We start from the raw sequence: 24,836 nt of genomic DNA, 5'->3' as shown, positions 1-24,836 counted from the left end.
AAATATTCATCAAAGTTCCAGAATTACAAAACAGTGCACAGTGGTCCAGAAATCGGTTTTACGCGGAAAGATGCATTTTGCGCTTTAGAATGAATCATTAGACGAAAACGGTCTTCCACAAAGTTGTTTGTATTAGTAAGGCCCTTTGTTTGCTGTTATTGAAAATTAGGGTGGTTCACGTTTTCATAAAAATGGTATAACTAACTTTCTTATTTGTAGAAATTATATTATACATGCTTCAGCAAAGTTATAGACCATTCAATTTCAAGCAACTTTGCTGAAGAAGTTTTTTTTTAAGAAGTTTTTTTTTAACTTTTTCAATTCTAATATCTTATCAAAGTAGTCTATGAAACTCTTTTAGAACTTTAAAAAATGCGTAATTTGGTGAGTGAAGATACTCACTATCTTCTTCCGTTTGGGAGTTATTGTTGTTTCTCTCTCAGTAGGCATGCTTTGATTGTGAATATCTCTAATTGGGGCAAACATAAAAAATATCTTTTGACGGCATTCAAAAGACAAAACAAAATTGTATATTATGTCGAAAATCACAGATGTGTTATTTTTGTAACTCTAATAAAATGCCTTGAAAAACAAATAATTTTTATCACAAAAGCTTTAATAACTTTTGAAATAAAATAGATATCAACAATCTTTTAACATGGAGCTTTGCGTTTTGTTGATTTCTAAAAGTCGTTCATAGACCATTTTGACGAGAATTTCTCATAAAGTGCCTTCAGAAATTTCATTAAGTATTTTCTCAGATTTGTATCCAGGGATTACCCAAGAAAAATATCCATGGATACTTCAGAATTTCATTCACGGTTTCAGACTAGCAAATACTACAGCAATTATTCCATTTATTTATCCAATATTTTTTTTGCAAATTCCTTGATATAACCCTGTTTTTCAAATAATTCCTCCAAGAAATTCTGCAGGATAGTATGGTTTCGTTCGCAAATTACGTAACGCCTATACTAGAGGGGGGAGAAGTTACGTTACGACTCATACAAAAATTCGAAAACAAAAAATCATAAAAAAAATGTTGCGAGTTTGAGCTTGAGCTTGATTGGCTACCCGTGTCTCCATAACTTTAAAAGACACATTTTTCAACCAAATTTGAAACTTTACCCATCATTCTCATCAAATTAAAAAAGTTTGTAGTACATCTATTTTTGTCGGGGGTGACCCATTTCGCATAAAGACGTTTTGCATAAGGACGTTTCGCATACAGACGTTTGGCATAATGGACATTTCGCATACATCAGTTTCATACAAGAACAGGTAGCATTTTAAAGAAGGCATATTATTTTCATTATGCCAAATGTCCATTGTGCCAAATGTCCGTATGCGAAACGTCCTTATGCGAAACGTCTTTATGCGAAGTGTCCCACCCCCATTTTTGTCAACAATCGATACAAGTTTTAGTAGCAAACATTTTTTTTTTCGATTTTTTCCTCATTTACTAAAAAACTCAACTTTTTTTACCATAACTTCACTGCCGTGAATCGCAAGTCAGTCCCATCTGAAAAAAGTAGGGATTGAGAAAATGGGGTGTGAAGTTTCCAAAGTCGTTTTCTATACGAATATTCCAAAAAATTCAGAGGATTGAAACATGATCAAATCTTAATGAAACTTTCACAATTTGCTTTTCACCTCGATATCTTTCTAAGAAAAATATAAAGATGTTCATAATACAGTTCATTTTTGTGTTAAACAATGCAGAAATCTGTAGTGAGAGTGATATGCGGTTACTTTTCATTATGGGACAATTTGACTTGGTGTTTTTTCCTACTTTTTACGAACAAATCTTATGATCTCACTAAGGCAACTGAACGAGCATTGGAAGATATGTTGAAAACTTAACTCAACTCAATGTTGACGAAAATACTTATAAACTGTGTATAGAATGCATTTGATAAAAAAACAAAAATGTTTTGACATAGTTATTCAATAAAAACTACCCAAAAACATGACGTTTAAAAAATCAAATGTGTTTGAATTGTTCAAGTTTTTTCGCCGGAAATTACATATTTTAAATAGTAAATTAAATTAAAGTTTATTTAGCATCTTGTTATAACTACAAGTTAAATAGTGTATTTATTTTTTAATATATGCAAAAATATGTATGTTTTCAAATCTATTTCAAATTGTTACTAATACCATTATTAAGGTTTAAAACATGAGAAAAACTAGTTTCAGTTTTTGTATTAGCATAGCATAGCATAGACTGACTGTACATGTCAATGGTTGCTACTCCGTGATTGATCGGAACTGGTAAGAATTGCACTACGATCCAAATGAATAAGGGATGGGAGTTTCCGCTTACTCTCGAAGTGCAATTTTAGCAGATCTAATATTATTGATCAATAACGGCGCCGGCCAAGTCCTTACAGTCAGTTGGGATGGGGAAGGAATGTTAGGGTGTAATGATTGTTGCTTCTAGAGACCGAGAATACCTCTGCATCTCCACAATCACCACGGGAAGGGTGTTTATTAGTGAGGGAGGAAAAGATCTGGGAGTCACCTCTGGTCGGTGATGCGATCCATGGACAAGGGGGAAATATACGACTTATATTTAAAGCTAGTTTTGTATTTTTGTCTCGAGAATTTTTTGTTAGAAGCTTTTAAAAATACGTCAACATCTGTAATGTCGAACAATTCAAAAGACGTTTTTAAAAATGACGAAAACTGAAAATTACATGTATAAATTTTAAATTATATGAAACAGGAATAACGCCGACACTTGTAGTGACGAACCATACATAGTTTGTTTGAAAATGACATATGAGTATTACTGTGCATTTTGTCTCGATATGGTAGAAGTTTTAAAAAATACGTCAACATTCACAATGTCGAACAATTCAAAAGATAATTTTTATTAATGTCAAAAAGAGAAAAATATATGTATGTATATTGAAATTGTATAAAAAAAAGCATAATGCCGACACTTATAGTGACGAACCATACAAAGTTTGATTTAATATTACATAAAAGTTACGCTTTCAAGAAAAAATGTGTTATCAGAAGCATGAAACGAACTCACCAGTTGGTAATCCATTCTCGACTGAACACAAAACTGACACTAACAGCAAAACTTCTTGGCGTACCGAAAACAAACCGTCTTGCTTGGGCCTTCTCAAATACCTACCCAGCAAGACGCTCCAAATCGAGGAAAAAAAAATCTCCGGCGACGAAAACACGTGCGAAATCGTGAGTAAAATCTTTCGGACGACGCAAAACCGAACTGTCCTGCTTGGGCCTCACGAAGCACTACCCAGCAAAACGCTCCAAAACAAGGGAAGAAAAAAAAAAATTCACCGGCGACGAAAACGCGCGAAATCATGCGCAAAATCTATCGGACGACGCAAAACCGAACTGTCCTGCTTGGGCCTCACGAAGCACTACCCAGCAAGACGCTCCAAAACAGGGAAAAAAAAAATTTCCGGCGACGAAAACGCGCGAAATCGTGAGTAAAATCTATCGGACGACGCAACACCGAACTGTCCTGCTAGCACTACCCAGCAAGACGCTCCAAAACAGGGGAAAAAAAAAATTCTCCGGCGACGAAAACGCGCGAAATCATGAGTAAAATCTATCGGACGACGCAAAACCGAACTGTCCTGCTTGGGCCTCACGAAGCACTACCCAGCAAGACGCTCCAAAACAGGGAAAAAAAAAATTCTCCGGCGACGAAAACGCGCGAAATCATGAGTAAAATCTATCGGACGACGCAACACCGAACTGTCCTGCTTGGGCCTCACGAAGCACTACCAAACTAGTTTCAGTTTTTGTATTAACGTTTAACTGTCAAAAAACTCAGAAATTCATTCTTTTTAGTTGAAATTTAATGTCTTTGAGCAGCTTTTGTTAAATAAGTAAGTCAATACGATCTTTCAACTATATGTGATCTTCATACTTTATACAGCCAAATTATCTTCAAAACCATGTAAAATTATTTGAAATCGAGTATTCACAACAAAGTTGAATATGATGGTAAAATAAGGAAAAAAAATGAATAAAACTAGGGGAAAAGCTCTAATTTTCGACCTACACGAATTTTGTGCCAATTTTCGGATTTCCATACAAAGTAGGCCAAAATCGTATGAATGGGTCGAAAATTGGTGCTTTTCCCCTATTTGAAACAACAACTAGTTTCAATTGAGCATGAGCATGGTCATGATTAAACAACAGCTAGATTTATTTTAATAAAAACTTGATTATTTTCAAACTTTTCATAATTTAAATTTGAAAAAGAAATATGCTAGAAGTTTCAAAATTGGTTAGAAAACAACGAAATTATGAAGACTTGATGGTTATATTTTATAACTTGAAAATTTACTTTCAAGCGGCTTGAACCACGTGGAATCAAGAATAATTACACAGCGTAACAAAAATGACATTTTCGCGTCTCAAAGATCAGATTATGTGTCTCTAGAAGATTTTTGGTTGCTGAATTTGGTGCCGTTCTCAGAAGTATTCCAGCACGTCTCAATTTTTAGCTACAGGTCGCTAAAGTTGTATAGAACACTAGTTCAATTGATGTTTACGTAAAATTTAAAGTACGATCTATCAATTTTTGTTGTAATCCAATTTACCAAGCATGCAATATAGGACTTTAACTTTCATTTCAGATGCAATTTGATTGAAATTCCACGTTTAAATTCAAATTAAATCGATTTTTTCAACATGCTTGCTGTCTCCATACGAAATTCTTCGTTTCTCTTATATGACAAAATACAATACTTTTCTAAATCATCAAAAAATAACTTTTGAGCATCTAAAATATTATGAACTTCGATGATAAGTGTTGTTATATACATGATGTTCGAGTTCTGTGGCAAATTAAGCAAATAAATTACCATACAAGTAGTCAAACTTGCATGCAAGATGACTGAAATAGTCATTTTTTTTATATTTTCAATAGCCAATATCTCAAAAACTAGACGTGCAATGATATTTTTTGAAACAGCAATAGATTCAGCAACAGCAATCAAAATGCAAAATGAATACGTAGTTCCATTTACAGTCGATGCACATGGATTTAGGAGTGAATAACTTTACACCATTAATCAACTTCACCCCGAAATACGGTACTCAATTTTGGAATACTTACTCTCTCCTTCAGAACATTCGTGGAGTCTTCCAAATCTAATCCAGGTGCCACAATTCGGCCATTGTTCCTATCGATGTGTATAAAATGCACCAACCCTGGAAAGTCTTCTAAATACGTAAAATATGACGGGTTAAGGAAAATTTAATATTGTGATAGTTGAAAATGTTCAATGTCAAGCGAGTGTATTTATGAAACGATGGGTTGATTATAATGAACCTTTTTGAAAAGGATATGATCCCATGCAGAAGTTCTTTTGCGATTTGACCTGCAAAAAGTTGAAGACCTCCGTGATCTTTTCTTCGACCATATCGGCTATGTCGGACACCCTCTGCAGTCCATGCTCCAGGGTGGCACACTCGGCACAAAGCAGTTTGAACATATCCTTTAGGGCTTCGACGAACATTGGCATGTTGCTTTCGATTTTCACCAACAGTGAACTGTCGGATGCTTTGAAGTATTCGCAGTAACGCTTACGTAGGTTGTCCCATTTCAGAATGAAAACGCGAACAGCTTCATCCGCTTCAGGACTGTTGTGTTTGATCTTGCGTAAGGAGTCCATCGTGTGTTTCACGTACGTTTCCAAACTATCAAATGCTGATCTCAGGTTTTCGACATCCATTTGCATATGGATGTTATGTAGCTTGTGTAGGGCGAAGAAGACATCGTACAAATTTCCCGATAACACAATATTTCCATGTTCGATCAACAAAACCAAGAACACGTCGTCGAAAAGTTTGCATACATGTACAATATGGGGAATGCAACCCGATGTCGATTGGTTGGAACAACCCTGAAGGAAGACGACATGTGATTCGATACGCTTTGAGTGTTCACCTCGATCCAACGTTTGACAAAATACGTTCAAAAAGAGCATATCGGGAGGGGATAACTCTTGAGCTTGTCGACTGCTGTACAGTGAAAGGAACTTGTTGCCCACGAACATGATAGAATGGCTTCGTTGGGAGTGTGGATCCTGTTTGAGCTTCTCCGTAGCTGCCTGCAGAGATGACACCACGGTATTCTTGACATCGGCATTGACCAGCAGCTGCTCGATGGCTTCCACTAAAATCCCTTGGTTCTCTTTGTACATTCGCCGATATGTTCCAATCAAACTAGTGAGCAGCTTCGATTTTTCATGGTCGTTCTTGACTCTGTAAATTGGAAAATTAGGTGCAATTTCAATGATGCACGTATTGTAGAAACTTTTTTATACTTACATGTATATGTTCGGTCCACAAATATGTTTTAATAGACAAATGCAAACACCTAGCTCACGTCTGACTTGATCCACTTCCTTGGTGCTTATTTGAAGGAATAAATATCCCAAAAACTGGAATTGAGTGATCAATAATAATTAAATACAATATGCAGACATCGCTATATACATAATAGTGTTAAATTGTTTGAAAGGTCGCTAACCCCTCCTTTCCCATGGTAGCTCCAGAACTCCATTTATTTTCAACGAACTTGCGATAAATCGAATAAGATGAATGCAGTAGTTACTAAAATGTGATTCCATACTCATCAGATCAATCCAAGAGAAAACTAACTGTTTCAATAGTAAAACTATTGATAAATCATAAATTTACATGAGCTTGAGCTTAATTGGCCGCCCGTGGTTACTCCTCTAGTATCGCCAGATCAGCTGCACTTACACAAGGAACCAACCAGATGGCTGCTTGGGGACTCACATCATCGATTTTAAAAGGGCACAATAGTATTGACCGCGTAGAGCTATGCAAAATAATTTATTTATTTATTTATTTATTTATTTATTGATCACCATCTTCAGTAATTAAACTGCACAGACTGTTTTCTTAATACTAATGATAATACTACTTTCATTCAAAGCATAGGACAATTAACAACGATACATATTTAAGTATGAACTATCTTCAAACCTAGTTCATCAACTCCGCTAACTAATCAGCAGATTATAAACATAGAACCGTTTTCAAATAGTTGGATTTCGTTAATGATCAGGTCGCCACGTCGTTGTTGAGTGATCCTTGAATTCACGATAGCGGATTCCTTTTGGCCAATTTGATGCTTTCAGTGCTTCAGCTCGGTGTCTCACATCGATTTCTACTTTAAACGAGATAAAGTCCATTGTAGAAACATCTTTCCAACTTGGTTTTAGGCAATGAATTGCGTAAATTTGGTCAACAGAGATTGCTTCGTTGATCATTTGCTTCACTTCATCTGCAGTAACATCGTTGGCAATATTCGAAAGGTAGAGCTTGAATGTATCATTCGGTTCATTACGCTGTTCGGCATAATCGGAAGATGGATCGTTGGACGGAATTTTTGTTGATGACAGCGGCGGCACTTCATTTGGCGACGATGAAAATACATTTTGCAATGAAGTTTGAGAGGTAGAGATCAGGGAGCTAATTGTTGCATTCAACTCATTCAATCTTTCACCCATCTTAGTCAACTTCGGCAATAACAGAATTGTTCATTGAATTCACAGCGTTAAGGGGACAGGATCCGTCATTGATTTCGGTATTTTCAAAAACAGTTTATCGTTCAAAATCCAGAAAATTTACAGGAAAATATGTTCACTGTATTCTATTCTTCAATCGAAACACGATGCACACATTTTCATCGAATAATTTTCAGTTTTGAACATAAAAACTGCTTTTGAAGTTTCGATGATGACGATGATTACGATGACGGAGCGTTGATCGTTAACAGTTGAACGAAAACGCATATCTTCCATCAACATACGGCAATCATCGCACATCCACATTATATTTCGATAGAGACAAACATCCGCATCTTCGTCGGTAAGTCCAACGCACTTAGAATGGAACCGACGGATACCTTCGCAAAAACCTTCGCAAACTACTACAGATTCATCAGCGCGACATTCGTTTCTGCATGAGTTGCAATTTTGTTCCATTTTGTCACACCCTATCTTGATACGTGATTCCACTTCTCAGAGCTAGGTGGCGTTAAGCGTCGGCAAAAGAAACTGACAACGGCCTCAATCGTCGATCGTCGATAGATGCAATAGAAATATTAGTAGTAGAACGCTAGTAGCGCTGATGTCACAAAACTGATTTTTATTTTTATTACCTTTAATTATGGTTTTTCATTGTTTGTTCAATGCCTTGTTGTTGTTTATGTTTTTATAATTGATTTGACACTTTGATGCCCGGTACTCAGGCTGTCAATTCGTGGCAAACTAGATGTTGGTAACACGAACAGCAGCGACATTAGCATTCTTAGGTTAATGCTTCTACTATAGATGCACAACAATCCTTTGTTTCGATGAGAATGTCACCAAAATAGTTTGCTTCTTCAATTGTTTTCAGTAGATAAGATCAACTATTATGCTGGACTACGATGGAAAATGATAACGTATAGTATCAACTGCCTCTAATCGTTCGGTAGCGTAGGTATAACGATATCAAACACATAAAAAACGGGAATCAATCAGAGCGGAAAAACAACAATCACACTCGTCTACAGCACGCACACTCCCACGCACGCACTCTGAACGAAAATAATTTTCCAGGGAAGCTCATAAGACTTAATAACAGAAACGATGAAAGGTGTGCAATACCGCCGGGGATTACAACAAGGTGATTGACTTTCGTGCCTGTTATTCAATATCGCGCTAGATGGTGTGGGCTCAACAGTCGGGGTACGATTCTCATGAGATCCAGTTAATTTGTTTGCTTCGCGGATGATATGGACAATGTTGGCCGAAAATTTGAAAAGGTAGCAGATCTGTACACTCGCCTGAAACGCGAGGCAGCAAAACTTGTACTGGAGGTGAATGGTTCAAAGACAAAGTACATGCTAGTAGGTGGAGCCGGGCGCGACAGGGTTCGTCTAGGAAACAGTGTAACGATAGATGGGGATACGTTCGAGGTGGTCAACGAGTTCATCTCACTCTACGGAAAAACTCACTATCCAGAAGGTGGCTGACTGGGCCGTTGAATAGGGAAGCCGTATCACGAACCTGCGGGGTCAAATCCTGCTAGAGGCACTGGTCGTGCTAGATGTCGATCTGGCTAATGTTGGTACTAAAAGTACCTTTAGCCGAAACGGAGCGGAGTCGATTATCGACGTTACTTTTTGTAGTTCTGGCCTAACAAGTAGTTCGAACTGGAGGGTAGACAATGCCTACACTCACAGCGACCACCTGGCGGTTCGCTACAGTATCGACTACAACAACAGCAGGCAGCGGGTAGAGGAAGCGGCGGCTAGGTCAAGGCCAAGCCTTCGTAGGAGGAAGACATCGTACTTCAATGACGAAGTACTTAGAGAGGCGCTCCGCCGTGAGCGTAACCTACTCGGCTTAAGCGGTGACGAGCTGGTAGCGGTGCTCTTGCGTACATGCGATGCGACCATGCCTAGGCAAGTCCACCCTAGGAATGGGAGACCACCGACGTACTGGTGGACTCAAGCGATTGCGAACCTGCGCCGTGCCTGCCTACGGGCCAGGAGGCGGATGCAGCGAACACGTACTGAGGAGGAGCGGGATGAACGACGGGTGGTATTCACTAGCCTGGGACACGGTTATATGAAACATTTAGATTCTCGCTCCAGTCCACTTTTTGGATTGCATTTAGGTCCCATACCAACTGTGCACAATTTCAGCTCGATCGGAGAAACTATATTTACGCGCCAGCCGTTCAAAGTTTGTATGGGATTTACTATGGGAAAACTTACTTCTGCAAAGAAAAATCGCCAGAGGTCGCCCATTGACCTCTATAAAAATTCTGAATGCAGATCTCGATAGATTTTTCGACGATGAACAACATTGCCGAAGACCGCAAAGCAATCCGATGCTTGTAAAAAAGTTATTAAGCATAGACTATTCGGAAATTTTGCCCGATTTTGTTATTATTGTTATTCCTTTACGTGTTAATCAACGTCGTCTTGCCAATAGGTTTTCATTGAATAACTTTTTTCACAAATGTCGGATTGTTTCGCGGTCTTCGGCAATATTCTTCATCGTAAAAATACCTACCGAGTTCTGCATTCAGAATTTTTATAGAGGTCAATGGGCGACCTCTGGCGATTTTTCTTTGCAAAAGTAAGTTTTTCCATAGTAAATCCCATACAAACTTTGAACGGCTGGCGCGTAAATATAGTTTCTCCAATCGAGCTGAAATTTTGCACAGTTGGTATGGGACCTAAACGCAATCCGAAAAGTGGGCTGGAGCGAGAATCTAAATTTTGTCCCACACTAGTATTCACTGCTGCCAAGGTCGCGCTGAAGTCCGAGATAAGGGCAAGGAAAAAGGCCTGCTTTGAGGGACTCTGTCAGAGTGCCAATGCGAATCCGTGGGGCGATGCCTACAGGATCGTTATGGCAAAGACAAGAGGGGCAATGACTCCCACAGAGCAATCTCCAAAGATGCTGGAGGGGATCATCGAGGGGCTTTTTCCGTGCCATAACCCTAGTCCTTGGCCTCCTTTCGTAGGACAGCTGGAGACAAGGGCTGGCGATGAGGAGAGGGTAACCGATGAGGAACTTGCAGGGATTGCAAAATCCCTCAGAATAGGTAAAGCATCAAGTCCGGACGGAGTTCCAAACCTGGCCCTCAAAGTTGCAATTGCGGAGGCTCCCGGGATGTTCAGATCTGCCATGCAGATATGCCTGGACGAGGGAGTTTTCCAGAGGTGTGGAAACGGCAGAGCCTGGTACTATTGCCAAAGGCGGGAAAACCACCCGGTGACCCGTCGGCATATAGACCAATATGCTTGATCGACACGGCGGGGAAGGTGCTCGAGAAGATCATCCTCAACAGACTGTAGAGGTACACCGAGGGTGTAAATGGTCTCTCAAGCAACCAGTTCGGCTTCCGGAAAGGGAGGTCGACCGTAGATGCTATTTCGACGGTTGAAAAAAACCGCTGAGATAGCACTCCAGCGTAAGAGGAAGGGGATGCGCTACTGTGCAGTAGTGACTCTGGATGTAAGGAACGCATTCAATAGTGCTAGTTGGGTGGCTATTGCAGATGCGCTCCTGCGTCTGGGGATACCAGAGTACCTGTATAAGATTCTCGGGAGTTACTTCCAGAATCGGGTACTATTTTACGACACAGAGGTGGGTCGGAAATGCTTTCACAAAACCTCAGGAGTCCCTCAAGGTTCCATCCTGGGTCCGGTGTAATGGAATGTCATGTACGACGAGGTGTTGAGATTAAAATTCCCGGCGGGTGTGGTCATCGTTGGCTTTGCCGACGATATTACGCTTGAGGTCTACGGTGAATCGATCGAAGAAGTGGAGGAGTGGATGAGCTCCAGGAAACTGGAATTGGCTCACCACAAAACTGAGGCGGTTGTTGTTAACAACCGAAAATCGGTGCAGCAAGCGGTGATCAGTGTAGACGACTGCACGATCACTTCGAAGCGCTCCGTCAAACACTTGGGGGTGATGATCGACGATAAGCTTACCTTCGGTAGCCATGTCGATTATGCCTGCAAGAGAGCCTCCACAGCTATTGTGTCACTGTCCCGGATGATGTCCAATAGCTCTGCGGTATACGCCAGTAAGCGCAAGTCCAGTTTGTGCATGTTTAGAGGAAACGGCGGAACACGTTTTGTTCGTGCGCCCGCGTTTCCGCACAATACGTGACCGCATGTTTGCCACATGCGGTGGGGACACGAATCCGGACAATCTGGTTCAGAGGATTTGTGGAGACGTCCTTGGCTGGAATGCCGTTTCATCGGCTATCACCCACATCGTCTTGGAGCTACAAAGGAGGTGGCGAGTGGACTCGAGGAGTGGTTAGTGCAGACGCTAAGCAACAGGTCCAAGGGTTTGCAGTCGGCTACGTAGGTCATACCGGTGCCCTACGGTCGAAACCGACCCTTACAGCGATTAAGTGGCCGCGGGGAGAACATCCTGGTAGCGTTGCAGTCGTGGCGTCGGCCTTCTTCTTCTTCTTCTTCTTTCTGGCGTTACGTCCCAACTGGGACAAAGCCTGCTTCTCAGATTAGTATTCTTATGAGCACTTCCACAGTTGTTAACTGAGAGCTTTCTTTGCCGATTGACCATTTTTGCATGTGTATATCGTGTGGCAGGTACGAAGATACTCTATGCCCTGGGAATCGAGAAAATTTCCTTTACGAAAAGATCCTCGACCAGCGGGACTCGAACCCACGACCCTCAGCATGGTCATGCTGAATAGCTGCGCGTTTACCGCTACGGCTATCTGGGCCCCTGTGGCGTCGGCCTATTGGGTTGGATACGAGCCTTTGGTTGTTCAGGGCAGGTGGAGGAACCCTTCGTCGGCAATCCCAGCTGGTGCTAGCTGATATGGCCTGAGCCTTCAGTTGGTCAAATTGCGGAGCACGCAGTATCAGTTCTTGATACCTGCGGAGTAGCTGGGCGCGGGCGTTGTGGTTGACCCATTGTGGTTGACAATGGGAGGTAAGGACCACCCGGGAAGCTGGCAAAGCGCCAGCATGCTACCTTGGTGGACCCCCCTGAGCGTGTCATCGATGTTCGTTGCTGCATGGCTACGCAGCTAACCTTGAGGTTGCGATGTGCTATAGCCCCTCTCCGAAGCAATGCCTTCTTGGTGGTCCCGGAGAGACGAAGGGTTTGGCGGCAATGGGAATGGTTTAGTGGGTCGGGGATGTAGTCCTGTTTGCTGCTTTGCATGTAGTAAACGGTCCCCAACCCCACACTCCTGGACCTTCAGGGTCCGAGGTCTGTTGAGAAGATTATCCCCCCATTGCTAAGAAAGAAAAAAAAGGTGGCTGAGGCTTGAAGGATACGATGCCCTGCCCATTTTGCAAAAATGTCGGACAGCCACCCTGCAAAGATCCAGTGGGTACAAGAAGGCGTGGAGCGCAGTGAGCTAGGTGCGCGGATCAAGTGCACAACGATCTGGCGGCAGAACCGAGGATGGGGAAAAGCGATCACGAACCGAGCATTGTAGCGTGCAATTGTTGATTCAGTGTTATCTGTTTAAATGTTAACTAAATAAATGAATGAAATGATTGCTTCTATCTTTTCTCTTCTGAGCAATTATCACATATTCCATCTAAAGTTCTTCCAGAATTTGAATCATCTGATTTTTTTTAAAGTTTCCTTTGGAGTTATTTGAAGTAATAACAGTAAATGAACAGAACAGAAGTATTAGTTCGTCTAGGGTAAAAAAAAACTACATGTAATACAATTAATAATTTTGAATTCGTTTATTTAATAAATTTAAAGCAAAGATATCTTTCTCTTACGTATTGTGTTGTGAATTAATCCGTGAATTCAATAAGGAAAACACATTACGAGTTATTTAAGAAATTCTTAAATGATCTCATTTAATGTTTGTTTCAGACACTATTTCAGGGATTTATACAAAAATGCATAAAAAACTTCATTCCTTTATGGAACTCTAAAAAACCCTAAAATAAGTTTTTTATATTCTAGGAAAAGATGAAAGAATTCTAGAAGAAATTACTTCCAAAACATGTATTATTTTATTTAGGTATTCGACGTTAACGGATATATCTATCAGGTATCAGAAGGCCGGCTCCAGAGGCAAGTTCCCCGCCATTTGGGAGATTTGTTCCATCGTCATATTTGAGCCTATTTCATCATCTACCCGATGGGAGAGGAAAGGGAAGGGAAAGATGGGAGGAAATAGGAGTGGGGTCCCTTGAAGAGGGAAGATCGCATTTGCTAATTGAGAGCATGTAGCTCCATACCACAATGGGTTCGAGCAGTGCCCTAAAAAGGGCACTGCAAAACGCAAGAGCGTAAAGAGAGCCTATAGCTCATTACCACAGCGAGTTAAGAATAACAGAATGTCCTGAAGATTCAGGCTTCTGAATTCAGTTTCACTTAATAAGTGTTTACCAAGTAATTGGAATCGCATTTGCGCAAAAACTGGACAGTTGCATATCAGGTGATACGAAGTTCCATAATCGGAGTCACAACTATCACACACAAATGAGTCAACACGCTGAATGTTTGTCATGTGATAGTTGAGTCGGCAGTGGCCTGTCAACGCTCTGACCAAGAGACTGCAATTCTGCTTTAACAGATTTGTTAAATACTTCGCCACCCTTGGAGATGGCTCAGTCATGTACAATTTCGTTTGACGACACGACTCCAAACTATTCCAATATTGCTTGTGCTGAGTTGCCGCCCAAGAATTAATCTGAAGCTTCACCCAGCACTTCGAAGTTGGAATAGGCGGCTCAGGGCCAATGGAGTCATGCGATGCTCCATCGCGAGCTAGCTCATCAGCCAATTAATTTCCAGCGATGGAAGAATGGCCAGGTACCCATACAAGGTTTACAGAGTTGACTGAATTCAGTTCCTTAATTTGAGTTCGACATGCGATAACAAGCTTCGACCTTGAGTTGGCCGAAGCAAGAGCTTTTATAGCAGCCTGACTATCTGACATACTTTACAAACAGCCAGACGTCCACTTCTCCTGTAAAGGGAGTTGTGTAAAAAATTTCCTATAAGCAAAGTGACAAGCAATTGTGAGATCACTCGAAGCAAGGACAATTGTATCCCAACTCACCGGAAGTGGAAACATCCGAATCACTAGGATTTCCAATGGACGGAGAGAATCCATGGAATTTGGTCACAACCAATTCCCAGTGTATGTAGCGATGATCAGATAATGATTCATCATCTGATACATACCAATTTGTCAACTTGTGACTGATTCTGTTCGAGCAAAGCATTATGTCTAACACTTCTTCTCTAGCAGATACCATGAAGGTTGGGCGATTCCCTAAAATAAGTAATCCAAGATTTGAGCTACTTAAGCACTTTATCAGACTGGTGCTTCTCAAATTTATAGCTGAACTGCTCCAGATGATGTGATGAGTATTAGCATCACTGCCCACAATCAGCAGAAGGCCTCTTCATAGGCAGTGAACGACAACTCGTTTGAAATTATCCATTGGGGATGGTCCATCATGTGGTAAATACACCACACAACGAAAGACGTATTTCCTATGGAGGTCACCAACAGAAATATCAATTGTGACAGCACATACATCTCTGGTTGTTAACTCAGAAATGAGTGTAGCAACGATAGCGCTATTTACAAGCACGCATGCACGAGGCATGGCACGCGAGTTCGCCATTTAGTGTTTCCGAAAGTAGCAAAAACTGGGTCCACGAGGTTGCCTAGATAAAAGCTCACAAAATAAGGTTTTTGAACTAGCGCCATTTGAGCTGTAGCATTTGCATGAGTCTACAAAGATTGATCATTGCTGATATTTTATGCTGAAGATTGGTCTAACAAAGCTATCCTAACCGTAGCCACTACCCAAACTAGGCAGGATTAAGCTTTTCGCAATCTCAGAACGAAAAAGACCAGCAGCGAAAAAACCATATCGGTATCTCTTAAAAGTCGACAAAGGCGAAAAGCACAGAACACACTGTGTAATACGCATAATGCGAAACCATAGAGGTGAAAATTTGAACTAAGTTACAACGTATTAACCCATATCCGCCCAGCGTCCTAAAAATAGGACAGAAGCCCCGAACGCCCAGCGTCCTATAAATAGGACAGTACTTGTAGTGCAAATATCTTGAAAATAAAGAGGTTTAGGAGAAAACTGTCTTCTGCAAAGTTGATCACAGGACTGCTGACTTCCACTTGGTAACTATTTTAATTCAGAATTAACTCACCAGGTGGCGCACAGATGCCAACAAATGTCGTATTTATAAGCAACATATGAAACAACCTTCCAGCGTACAAATACTTGCTTCGTTTATATCTCAGTCCAACGATGAGATACAAAATTGGTGTCTTCGACAAAGTTGAACAACTAAATAATATTTATTGGCATAGAACCTTACAAATTCGGAAAACACTCCCAAGATGGCGCTAGTTACCCAAAACTTTATTTGCTTATATCTTAGCCCAGTTATAAGATACAAAATTGGTGTCTTCGACAAAGTTGAACAACTAAATAATACCTATTCGCATAGAACCTTATAAATTCGGAAAACACTCCCAAGATGGCGCTAGTGAGCCAAAACTTTATTTGCTTATATCTTAGTTCAGTTATGAGATACAAAATTGGTGTCTTCGATAAAGTTGATCAACTAAATGAGAACTATTAGCCTAAAACCTTATTTGTTCGGAAAACACTCAAAATATGGCGCTAATGGTCGAACATTTTGATTGTTTATACCTCAGTTCAGTGATGATATACAACGTTGGTGTCTTCGACAAATGTGTTTAACTGAATGAGATCTAGTCACCCGAAAACTAATTAGTTGGGAAAACTCTCACTAGATGGCGCTAGTGAGCAGTGATTTTATTTGCTTGTATCTCAGTCCAGTTATTAGATACAAAATTGATGTCTTCGACAAAGTTGATCAACTAAATGAGACATATTCGCCTAAAACCTTTTTAGTTCGTAATACACTCAAAAGATGAGCTAGTGATCGAACATTTCGATTGTTTATATCTCAGTTCAGTGATTCACTAGGTTGTGCTAGTGGGTAAATATTGTATTTGCTTGCATCTAAGTTCTGTTATGAGATACAAAATTGTTGTCTTCGACTAAATGATACTTAGTCACATATAACCTTATAACACTCACAATATGGCGCTAGTGGGCAAAGATTTTATTTGCTAATATCTCAGTCAAGTGATTAGATACAAAGTTTGTGTCATGGACAATGTTGAACAACTAAATGAATCCTATTCGCCTAAAACCACATTTGTTCGGAAAACACTCATAAGGTGGCGCTAGTGGTCAAATATTTTTTTTTAATCAGTCCAGCGATGAGACTGAAAAAAATCGAACTCTCGAAATTGGTATCTTTGACAAAAGTGTTCAACTAAATGGGATCTATTCGCCCAGAAACATAGTAGTTTGGAAAATTCTCCCAAGGTGGCGCTAGTAAACAAACATATTATTTGCTTTTATCTCAATCTAGAGATTGGATACGAAGTTAGTGTTTTTGACAAAGTTGGAGAACTGAATAAGACCTATTCCTGGAAACTTATTACTTCGGAAATCACCTAAATGGCACTACTGGGCATACATTTTCACCCTCATTTTTGTTTACGGCGGATCCAACTTTCGATCGAATCCTATTCGTTCGAATCCATGGCCCATTTGATTTTGCTGGCGTAAACAAGAATGCAAAACGATTTTCGATCGAAAGAGCATTCGAACGTAAACAAGAATAGGGGTGTTTATTCGCTTATATATCAGTCCACTGATTAAATCCCAAGAAAACTATTCGCCTAAAACCTTCTTAGTTCGGAAGTCATTCTCATGATTGAAGTCCAGTGATGAAAAATTTGGTATCTTCGAAAACGATGATCAACTAAAGGAGATATTTTCGCAAAAAAAAACATGTTAGCTGGGAATTGCTATTATGTGCGAAACATCAAGGAAACAACCAATAAGAAATTGGTCTGCCTAGATCAAAACAATGGATACTTACTATCGATTCGAGCAACAATCTCTTAACACTATTTAGATCTTTTGATCTTTTGAAGGGAGTGAAGAACGAAAAAACCGACGAATTGACTTATCCATCCATAAACTGAACTCCAAGGGTGGAGGGCAGCTGTCAAATGAGAGTAAAATTGAATAGCCGCCAACCTAAGTCCAGAACCAGTTTTATGACTTAAACGTGGAAAAGTAAAATTATTATTCGCAAAATTACAGGTAATAAATGCGCTTGAAAGATATTGTTTACAAGCAGTTATTTACTACGCGCTACTGCAGTGCGTTGTTGCCAATTTAATCATAAAATTCTACTTAATTCCCAAAATGAATGTTTTCTAGAAAATTGATTACGCCTTCACCATTGTTTGGTCGTAGTTTTGTATGGTTGTTTACTTTTTAGAACCAGCGACGCGTTGAGGTAGCAGTAAAGAGCCTTCCTGGCTGAACTCACTGGGACCAAGAATTGTGACATTTGAGCGGGCACGCTTCAGTATGCTCCCCAGGTATTCTGGCCAGCTCTAGTGTCAAAAATCTTGGACCGCGTGGATTCGGTTCTATCGGTGAATAAGACTATATGCAGTAACTTCAACGTTATAGCCGAATAATGTTGGCTTCAAATATTTACATCTGTAAAGCATGTTGGAGTTCAATATTTGACTGTCATTGGACTGAAGGACTAACTTTTGATCAGCACTAAAGAAATTCTGATATTGCCAAATATATATTTCGACCACTGTCAGATCCGAGTCACATTGTATACTAATAACTTGAACCAGAAAAAATATTTTGATAGTTATGTTTCCATTATCAGCTGGCAAGTTTTATATAATCTTTTTGAAGACTATTCTGAAACATCTGTAGGTTTTTTTTCTAAATCAAAATATTTGATGTAAGATTTTATTTTGTTTTTGGTATAAATGGTTTAAGTGTGCATAATTGTACATGTACATGTATGGAAATGTATGTTTGTCTGTATCTTACTTACGTGGTAGAGCAGAAAATTGAATTGAAGTCACTAAATTATGTTGCAATTTCTTTATTGGGGTACGTCCATAAATTACGTCACGCAAAGTTTTGCCATATTCATCCTCCTCAATTTTCCTCTGTTTCACACTTTTTGTATGGATTCCAATTTTTATATGGGTAGTCACGTTTCATTGTAACCTCCTCATTCCTCTTCTGTACGTGACGTAATTTATGAATTACCCCTCACCAGCAGTTTTTTCCAACTTGTTTACATTGTAATGGGTCGAACTGCATGAAAATATATTTGATTAATCTCGAAAATAAACTTATAGAACAGCTAGATATGGACGACACACTTTCAAGAATTTTTTTGGATCCCCACCATAGACTTGAAATTTTTTGGTGAAATAAGGTTTAATTTATGGGAATACGACTATGAATAACAAAAACGGAGCTGAATTCCAATTGTGAGATACCTTGGGCGTTAACGGGTTAATAATCCCACCCTTATTTAGCCTCAGGCTTGAGACTTAAGAAGGGCAGCCGATTATCTCGGAGAAACACAAGGTCACCTCCACCATTGCTCCGGGTAGCACAGGAAGGGCATAATACTGTAGAGGGCGCCCTGGTACTCCACAGGCTCCGTTTGCGGTTAGGTTTTATTTAGACCCCCCTAACCATTCATTCTTAGGCACGGTAAGCTTAAAGCCGCATGAATTAGGGGTCACCTGTTAGGTGGACTTTTACCACCGGAACAGGCAGTCCGTAGTGTTAATTCTTAGCCAATTGAAACAACCGCTACCGACACTACGCGGCTATCTAGGCTGATCGGGAAAAGGAAGTTAACATTGATGATTAACTCCTGACATGCCCAATCAGCCCCAAAAATTGATTCAGTGTTATCTGTTTAAATGTTAACTAAATAAATGAATGAAATGATTGCTTCTATCTTTTCTCTTCTGAGCAATTATCACATATTCCATCTACAGTTCTTCCAGAATTTGAATTATCTGATTTTTTTTTTAAAGTTTCCTTTGGAGTTATTTGAAGTAATAACAGTAAATGAACAGAACAGAATTATTAGTTCGCCTAGGGTAAAAAAAAACTACATGTAATACAATTAATAATTTTGAATTCGTTTATTTAATAAATTTAAAGCAAAGATATCTTTCTCTTACGTATTGTGTTGTGAATTAATCCGTGAGTTCAATAAGGAAAACACATTAGGAGTTATTTAAGAAATTCTTAAATGATCTCATTTAATGTTTGTTTCAGACACTATTTCAGGGATTTATACAAAAATGCATAAAAAACTTCATTCCTTTATGGAACTCTAAAAAACCCTAAAATAAGTTTTTTATATTCTAGGAAAAGATGAAAGAATTCTAGAAGAAATTACTTCCAAAACATGTATTATTTTATTTAGGTATTCGACGTTAACGGATATATCTAAGAGTCCCTATAAAACCAAGGGACTATTGCACATATTATAAATAAAAAAAATATATTTTTTCTATCAGAGTTAGGAATGTCTTCAGAATTTTTTGAAAACTTTCTAAGATTTCATTTTTTTAAATATGCAGCACTCATGAACCTCTCTTGAATTTTACTGAGGCATCCATATAAGAAACTCATTCAGAGAAGATATTGATTTTTGTAGAATTCATAAAGAACCCTCATAAATTGCTTGTAAAATGTACTACTTCAAATACCAAAATATTGGAAATATGTCTTTGATATTACTGATAACTTAGGCTGTATCAAATTTATTCTACTTGAGTCGAAAATTTTTTAAATTCTGTTAGACATTTATGAAAGCATGATAGCCAGGTATAGTCAACATGTTTACAAAATCGTCAATCATAGTAAAATAAAGGTTGATTGAAGTGGTAAATATGAATGACTTTAAATCAAGTGTAGTTTGGACATATCCATTTTGTCGTCACCATGAGATTTTGATATATCTTTTCTAGGAGCAATCTGTTAGATCCGTCAAAAAAATCGCAGCTATCCATCTATTCCTAAACAACTAAAACATAAATCAGTTCGAAGGGTAATTTGCAAAAATCATAACTGATTAGCAGGTTTGACAAATTTTCAGTGATTAATCACTGTCGAATCGCGACCCGTAGTTTGAAAAACACTGCTTTATAAGACGGAGCCAACCCCATATGCGTGTTGCACTTCTAAGGATTCGAAACCTTGTCCTTACCTCATCGAAGACTAAGTTCAAGTTGTTTTCCATTTGCACCGAAGTGTACGCATTATCAAATTGGCACATCATGATCCGCTGGGAGGCCACCAGCGGACTAAAGATTTGAATCAACACATTGCAGTCCAAGTCCTTGCGTGGATCCTAAAAGGCATACGAATAGATTTTCAAAATGATTGGTGCTATTACCTAGTTACGAATGTACTTGATGTTTACTTACCCTTTTTTCGTCTTCCATCAAACCGAGATCGATTGCATGTCTGGTCATTTTTGCACGCATCCCATCGTTGAAATTTTGATAAATCAAATCATTGTTCTGGTCGAATATTAGAACACCTTCCATGTTTGGCACTAAAATATCTTAATAAACACCCTACGTGATAACTTTTTACAAGTTTACTTTTTTAACCGCAAACAAGTTCCACTCCCTAGCTCGTCTCGAAATGGAGTTCACGTTTGCGCTCAACCACCATCTAACTCTGTCTGTCTGTCGCGCGTCACGGAAACAAGGACAAAACTGATCTTGACAACTGCTCTACTGAAAGGACATGCACCCCTATCCTCAATGCTCGATGTGTATATTACGGCGATGCTGATAGTACGAGCAAACGAACGAAATCATTTTTGCTTTCATGCGCCTGTTCGTAAACATGCATCGGGGAGGAACCCATACTAACGATGCATGCCTTGCTTACACAATTTCTAGTACTGATAAGAGACTCAACTAGACCGTGCCGTTTTAGTCCAGCAATCGTACAAGCTTCCATGCAAGAGGGAGTAATGAGTATAACTTTCATTGGAAGAAAAATTCAAATCCAATGATAATTTGGACAATATGAGTACCGTTTCATGCTACATTATTTTTGAAACATGTTGAAAATTCGAATACAGGTCAATTTTGAATAGGAAGGAATGTTGGCGTGACACCGTTAATACCTCTGCATTTCTACGAGACAATACTTTGAGTTTGGAAAATAGGATAGGCTTGGTAAAAAATACCAACCTGGAATTATAAGGGAATTTCACACAACCTTGTAAAAATTTGAAATTCTTAGATAATCTCTACCACAATCAGGGAAATTATTTTAAATCAGTAATACATGATAGAATAAAATCATTTTTTGACACAAACTCTTTTCAATCCTCATTTTTTTTAACTGCGCCGCTATCAAAATGCCACTCGAGCTGCTTCCCAGTTTAGTGTCGTTCATGTGCATTGAAAACATGATTTGGTGAGGTCATTCCAAAATTTTACACAAAATGTTTTATGTCCATTCTACAAAAATAATAAATTTTGTAAGAAAGGGCAAGAATAATAAAAGGTACAAATAATAATTAGATCTTTTTTCCTGTATTATCCTGGGAAATAAAAATCACCCATCAGAGAAACTGATGTCATGATATCCATGAATCTCATTCAAATTTTAAGGTAAAGGATTTTTTCAGTTCAAATTTACATTTAAAAATATATCTGAGAATAGTCAATACTAATTTTGAAAAACTTCAAGAATTGTTTCAAGGATTCATAGATCAAGAAAAAATTGTAAAGTACGTTGTTGTACAGAAATACTAGTTATATTTTCAATCTACGATGAATTCCTTCCCCCCTCTCCAGACAACCAAAATGTACGTATAAGGAAATCACCTTTTGCGTTATGCGAAGCTTACATGTGCAAAATTTCACGTATAAGATGTCACGAAAAGACCTTCTACGTATAAAAAGTGCAGGTTATATACGTGTATACATTATGTGATGAATTATGGCATATTATGCAAGTGTGTAGATTTTCTAGCAAACTAATCTGTGATGTTATGCGAATTAACTTATGATAACACATGTTGATTTGATAGTTATTACGAATTGATTCGACTTACTTTGTACAAATGTACAAATGTACTCAGAAAAATGCGATTAATGTGAGTAAACTCATCAATCTGACGATTTTATTCACCGTGGTTTGCGGGTTTGATGTAATTTGTATGAAAAAACAAGTTATTACGTTAAATTTTATGCGACTTCTGGTAGTCTGGGTTTGAAAGAAAATTCAGGCATGTTATAATTTAAAAACCATTGAATTTAGAATCGATAATAAAGTTTCGGCAATGCTCAATTTTTTTCCTTTGGTATTATTCTACAAAAAAACAAGCCAAAAAAAAAGCCAAGTTCCACAACAAAGTTATTAGTTATAAATAAAAATAAATAAATAAATAAATAAAATAAATTTTATTACTGAAGAGCTCTATTTACAAACTTTTATTCAAATTTAATAACCATGATATTTATAAAAAATATTTGAAGCGTTAAAAACCGTTGAAAAGAAAACACTTTGAAATTTATCACCGGGTTGTTTTGTTCAAGTGTTTCATGGACATTTTCGTGAAAAGTCTTATGTGGATAAAAAACTCATCATTAGCTAAAAAATCTAGTACATTTTCGGCTGAGAAAAACCATGGAAGTGTCCATGTAGTTGTGGAGACCATTAATGAACCAAATAAAGGCCGTACAAAAACCATAAGATAAGATTTTTTTTTCGACTGGTTCGCTGGATATGATACACCGCGCGGCTGTTGTAAAGTTTCCAAAATTCCACGCGGCCAATGGTCTAGGAAAGGAACAAGATGAGATTTCCACTGATTTCTTTATTTATTCTTTTATTGATTGATGTTTTCGGATATTTCCTCAGTAATTGTACTGGTGTTTCATCCAAAATGTTCTCCAGACTCTCCTAAAAAAATCTCCAATAGAATTCTACAGGAATCTCTTTTGCTGTATAGCTGCGCGTACGGCTGTTTGGGTCTACGTCTAATCTAGTTCGCTCATGATATTGAGACTATAACTACAACGTTCCAACATTGAAGTAAGATTTGTAACAAAAAGCAGGGTAATTTTTGACAAAAAAGAAAGTTGCATTTTTATCCTATCTGACCAAGTGACCCACCGGAATAACTCCAGATTAGTAGAATCTTCAAAAATAGCAATGATTCTCGATAAACTAGACAATTTTAATGGATTGCTTTTTTTAGGTCAATTAAAATCTAGTTCCTTCAGCATGGCTTTGCTTTGTAGCCGCGGACTCTAACCACTCAGCTAAGTAAGGCCCTAAGAAATTCTTTCAGGATACTTTTGACAAGTACCTGACTGGGATTCTGATGAAGAATCCTGGAAAAAAAATCTTATGAAAATTAATACAGCAATACGTGCAGTATAACGAATAACGTGACGAGTCGAAATTCCCAAAAAATATGAATTTTTCTATTGCCTGGTTCCTGTTGTTCTTCCTGTGTGGTATATTTTTAGTATCTTTTCGGCTTCTGCTCGACATATTTTTGGTTTCTTTTTTCAAGTATGAAGTTTCTAACTCAATTTCTAAGTCATTCTTAACAAAAATTCCCCCAAGAATTCATTCAAGGATTTTTTCCAAAATTTATTTTCATGATCTATCCAGATATGCCTATTAACAAAATCATTCCAACTTACGAAAATTCGATCAAAACATCTTCCAGACATTCTTCTAGGTATGTTATCGGGATGTCTCTAAGAGTTCTTCGTGCAAGTTTTTGGAGGTTTCTCCAGGAACTTACTACATTTTTTCGTCAGTTTCTACAAGAAAACCTGCGTTGAATTGGCAGGGAGACTTCCAACAGATTCCACTAATAATTTCTCCAGCGTTTACTTCGGTGATTCTTGCAAACTGCATCCTAAGATTTCCACCTTTTTTTCATGGATTATTATTGAAAAATCCATTGAAAACCGACTTTCGGCAACTCCCCCGATAATTACACGGGGGATTCATCCAAAACGTACTCCAGCCGCTCCAGCAAAAAAAAAATCTCCAATAGAATCCTACAGGACTCACTCTAGGGATTTATGCTAATATTTAAAACATTTTTTTTCCAGAAAGATTCTCCAGATTTTTCCGACGATCCTCATACATTTTTTTTGTTGGTTGCACTAGTAGTTTTTTGGGTATTGCTTATTGCATTCATTAATTATTGTCTGCTTAGTTTAATCGAATTCCTACATGGATGTCTCCATTGCTTTTTCTAGAAATATTCCAAATAATTCCTACAACAATTCTTTAAGGAATGAAGAATGGAATAGTCTTCAAGCTAAAAAGTAGAAATCTC

General features: G+C 38.5%; 1 protein-coding gene across 1 annotated transcript in view; it reads right to left on the bottom strand.

The window, feature by feature from the left end:
* LOC5576939 (Hermansky-Pudlak syndrome 1 protein homolog) overlaps positions 1-21,366 on the bottom strand; it is a 38,557-nt gene extending 17,191 nt beyond the window's left edge. The window contains exons 1-5 of the mRNA XM_001656251.2: positions 20,929-21,366; positions 20,709-20,852; positions 6,331-6,443; positions 5,347-6,264; positions 5,114-5,228 (exon numbers count right to left, since the gene is read on the bottom strand). Coding sequence (XP_001656301.2) covers positions 5,114-5,228; positions 5,347-6,264; positions 6,331-6,443; positions 20,709-20,852; positions 20,929-21,051 — 1,413 coding nt within the window. The 5' untranslated portion in view covers positions 21,052-21,366. The remainder of the gene's footprint in view (positions 1-5,113; positions 5,229-5,346; positions 6,265-6,330; positions 6,444-20,708; positions 20,853-20,928) is intronic.
* Between the last annotated feature and the right edge of the window lie 3,470 nt (positions 21,367-24,836).

This window comes from Aedes aegypti, chromosome 3 (assembly GCF_002204515.2).
Source record: "Aedes aegypti strain LVP_AGWG chromosome 3, AaegL5.0 Primary Assembly, whole genome shotgun sequence".
Lineage (NCBI taxonomy): Eukaryota > Metazoa > Arthropoda > Insecta > Diptera > Culicidae > Aedes > Aedes aegypti.
Note: the sequence above shows the minus strand (reverse complement) of the source record. Positions and strands in the feature narration are given on the sequence as shown.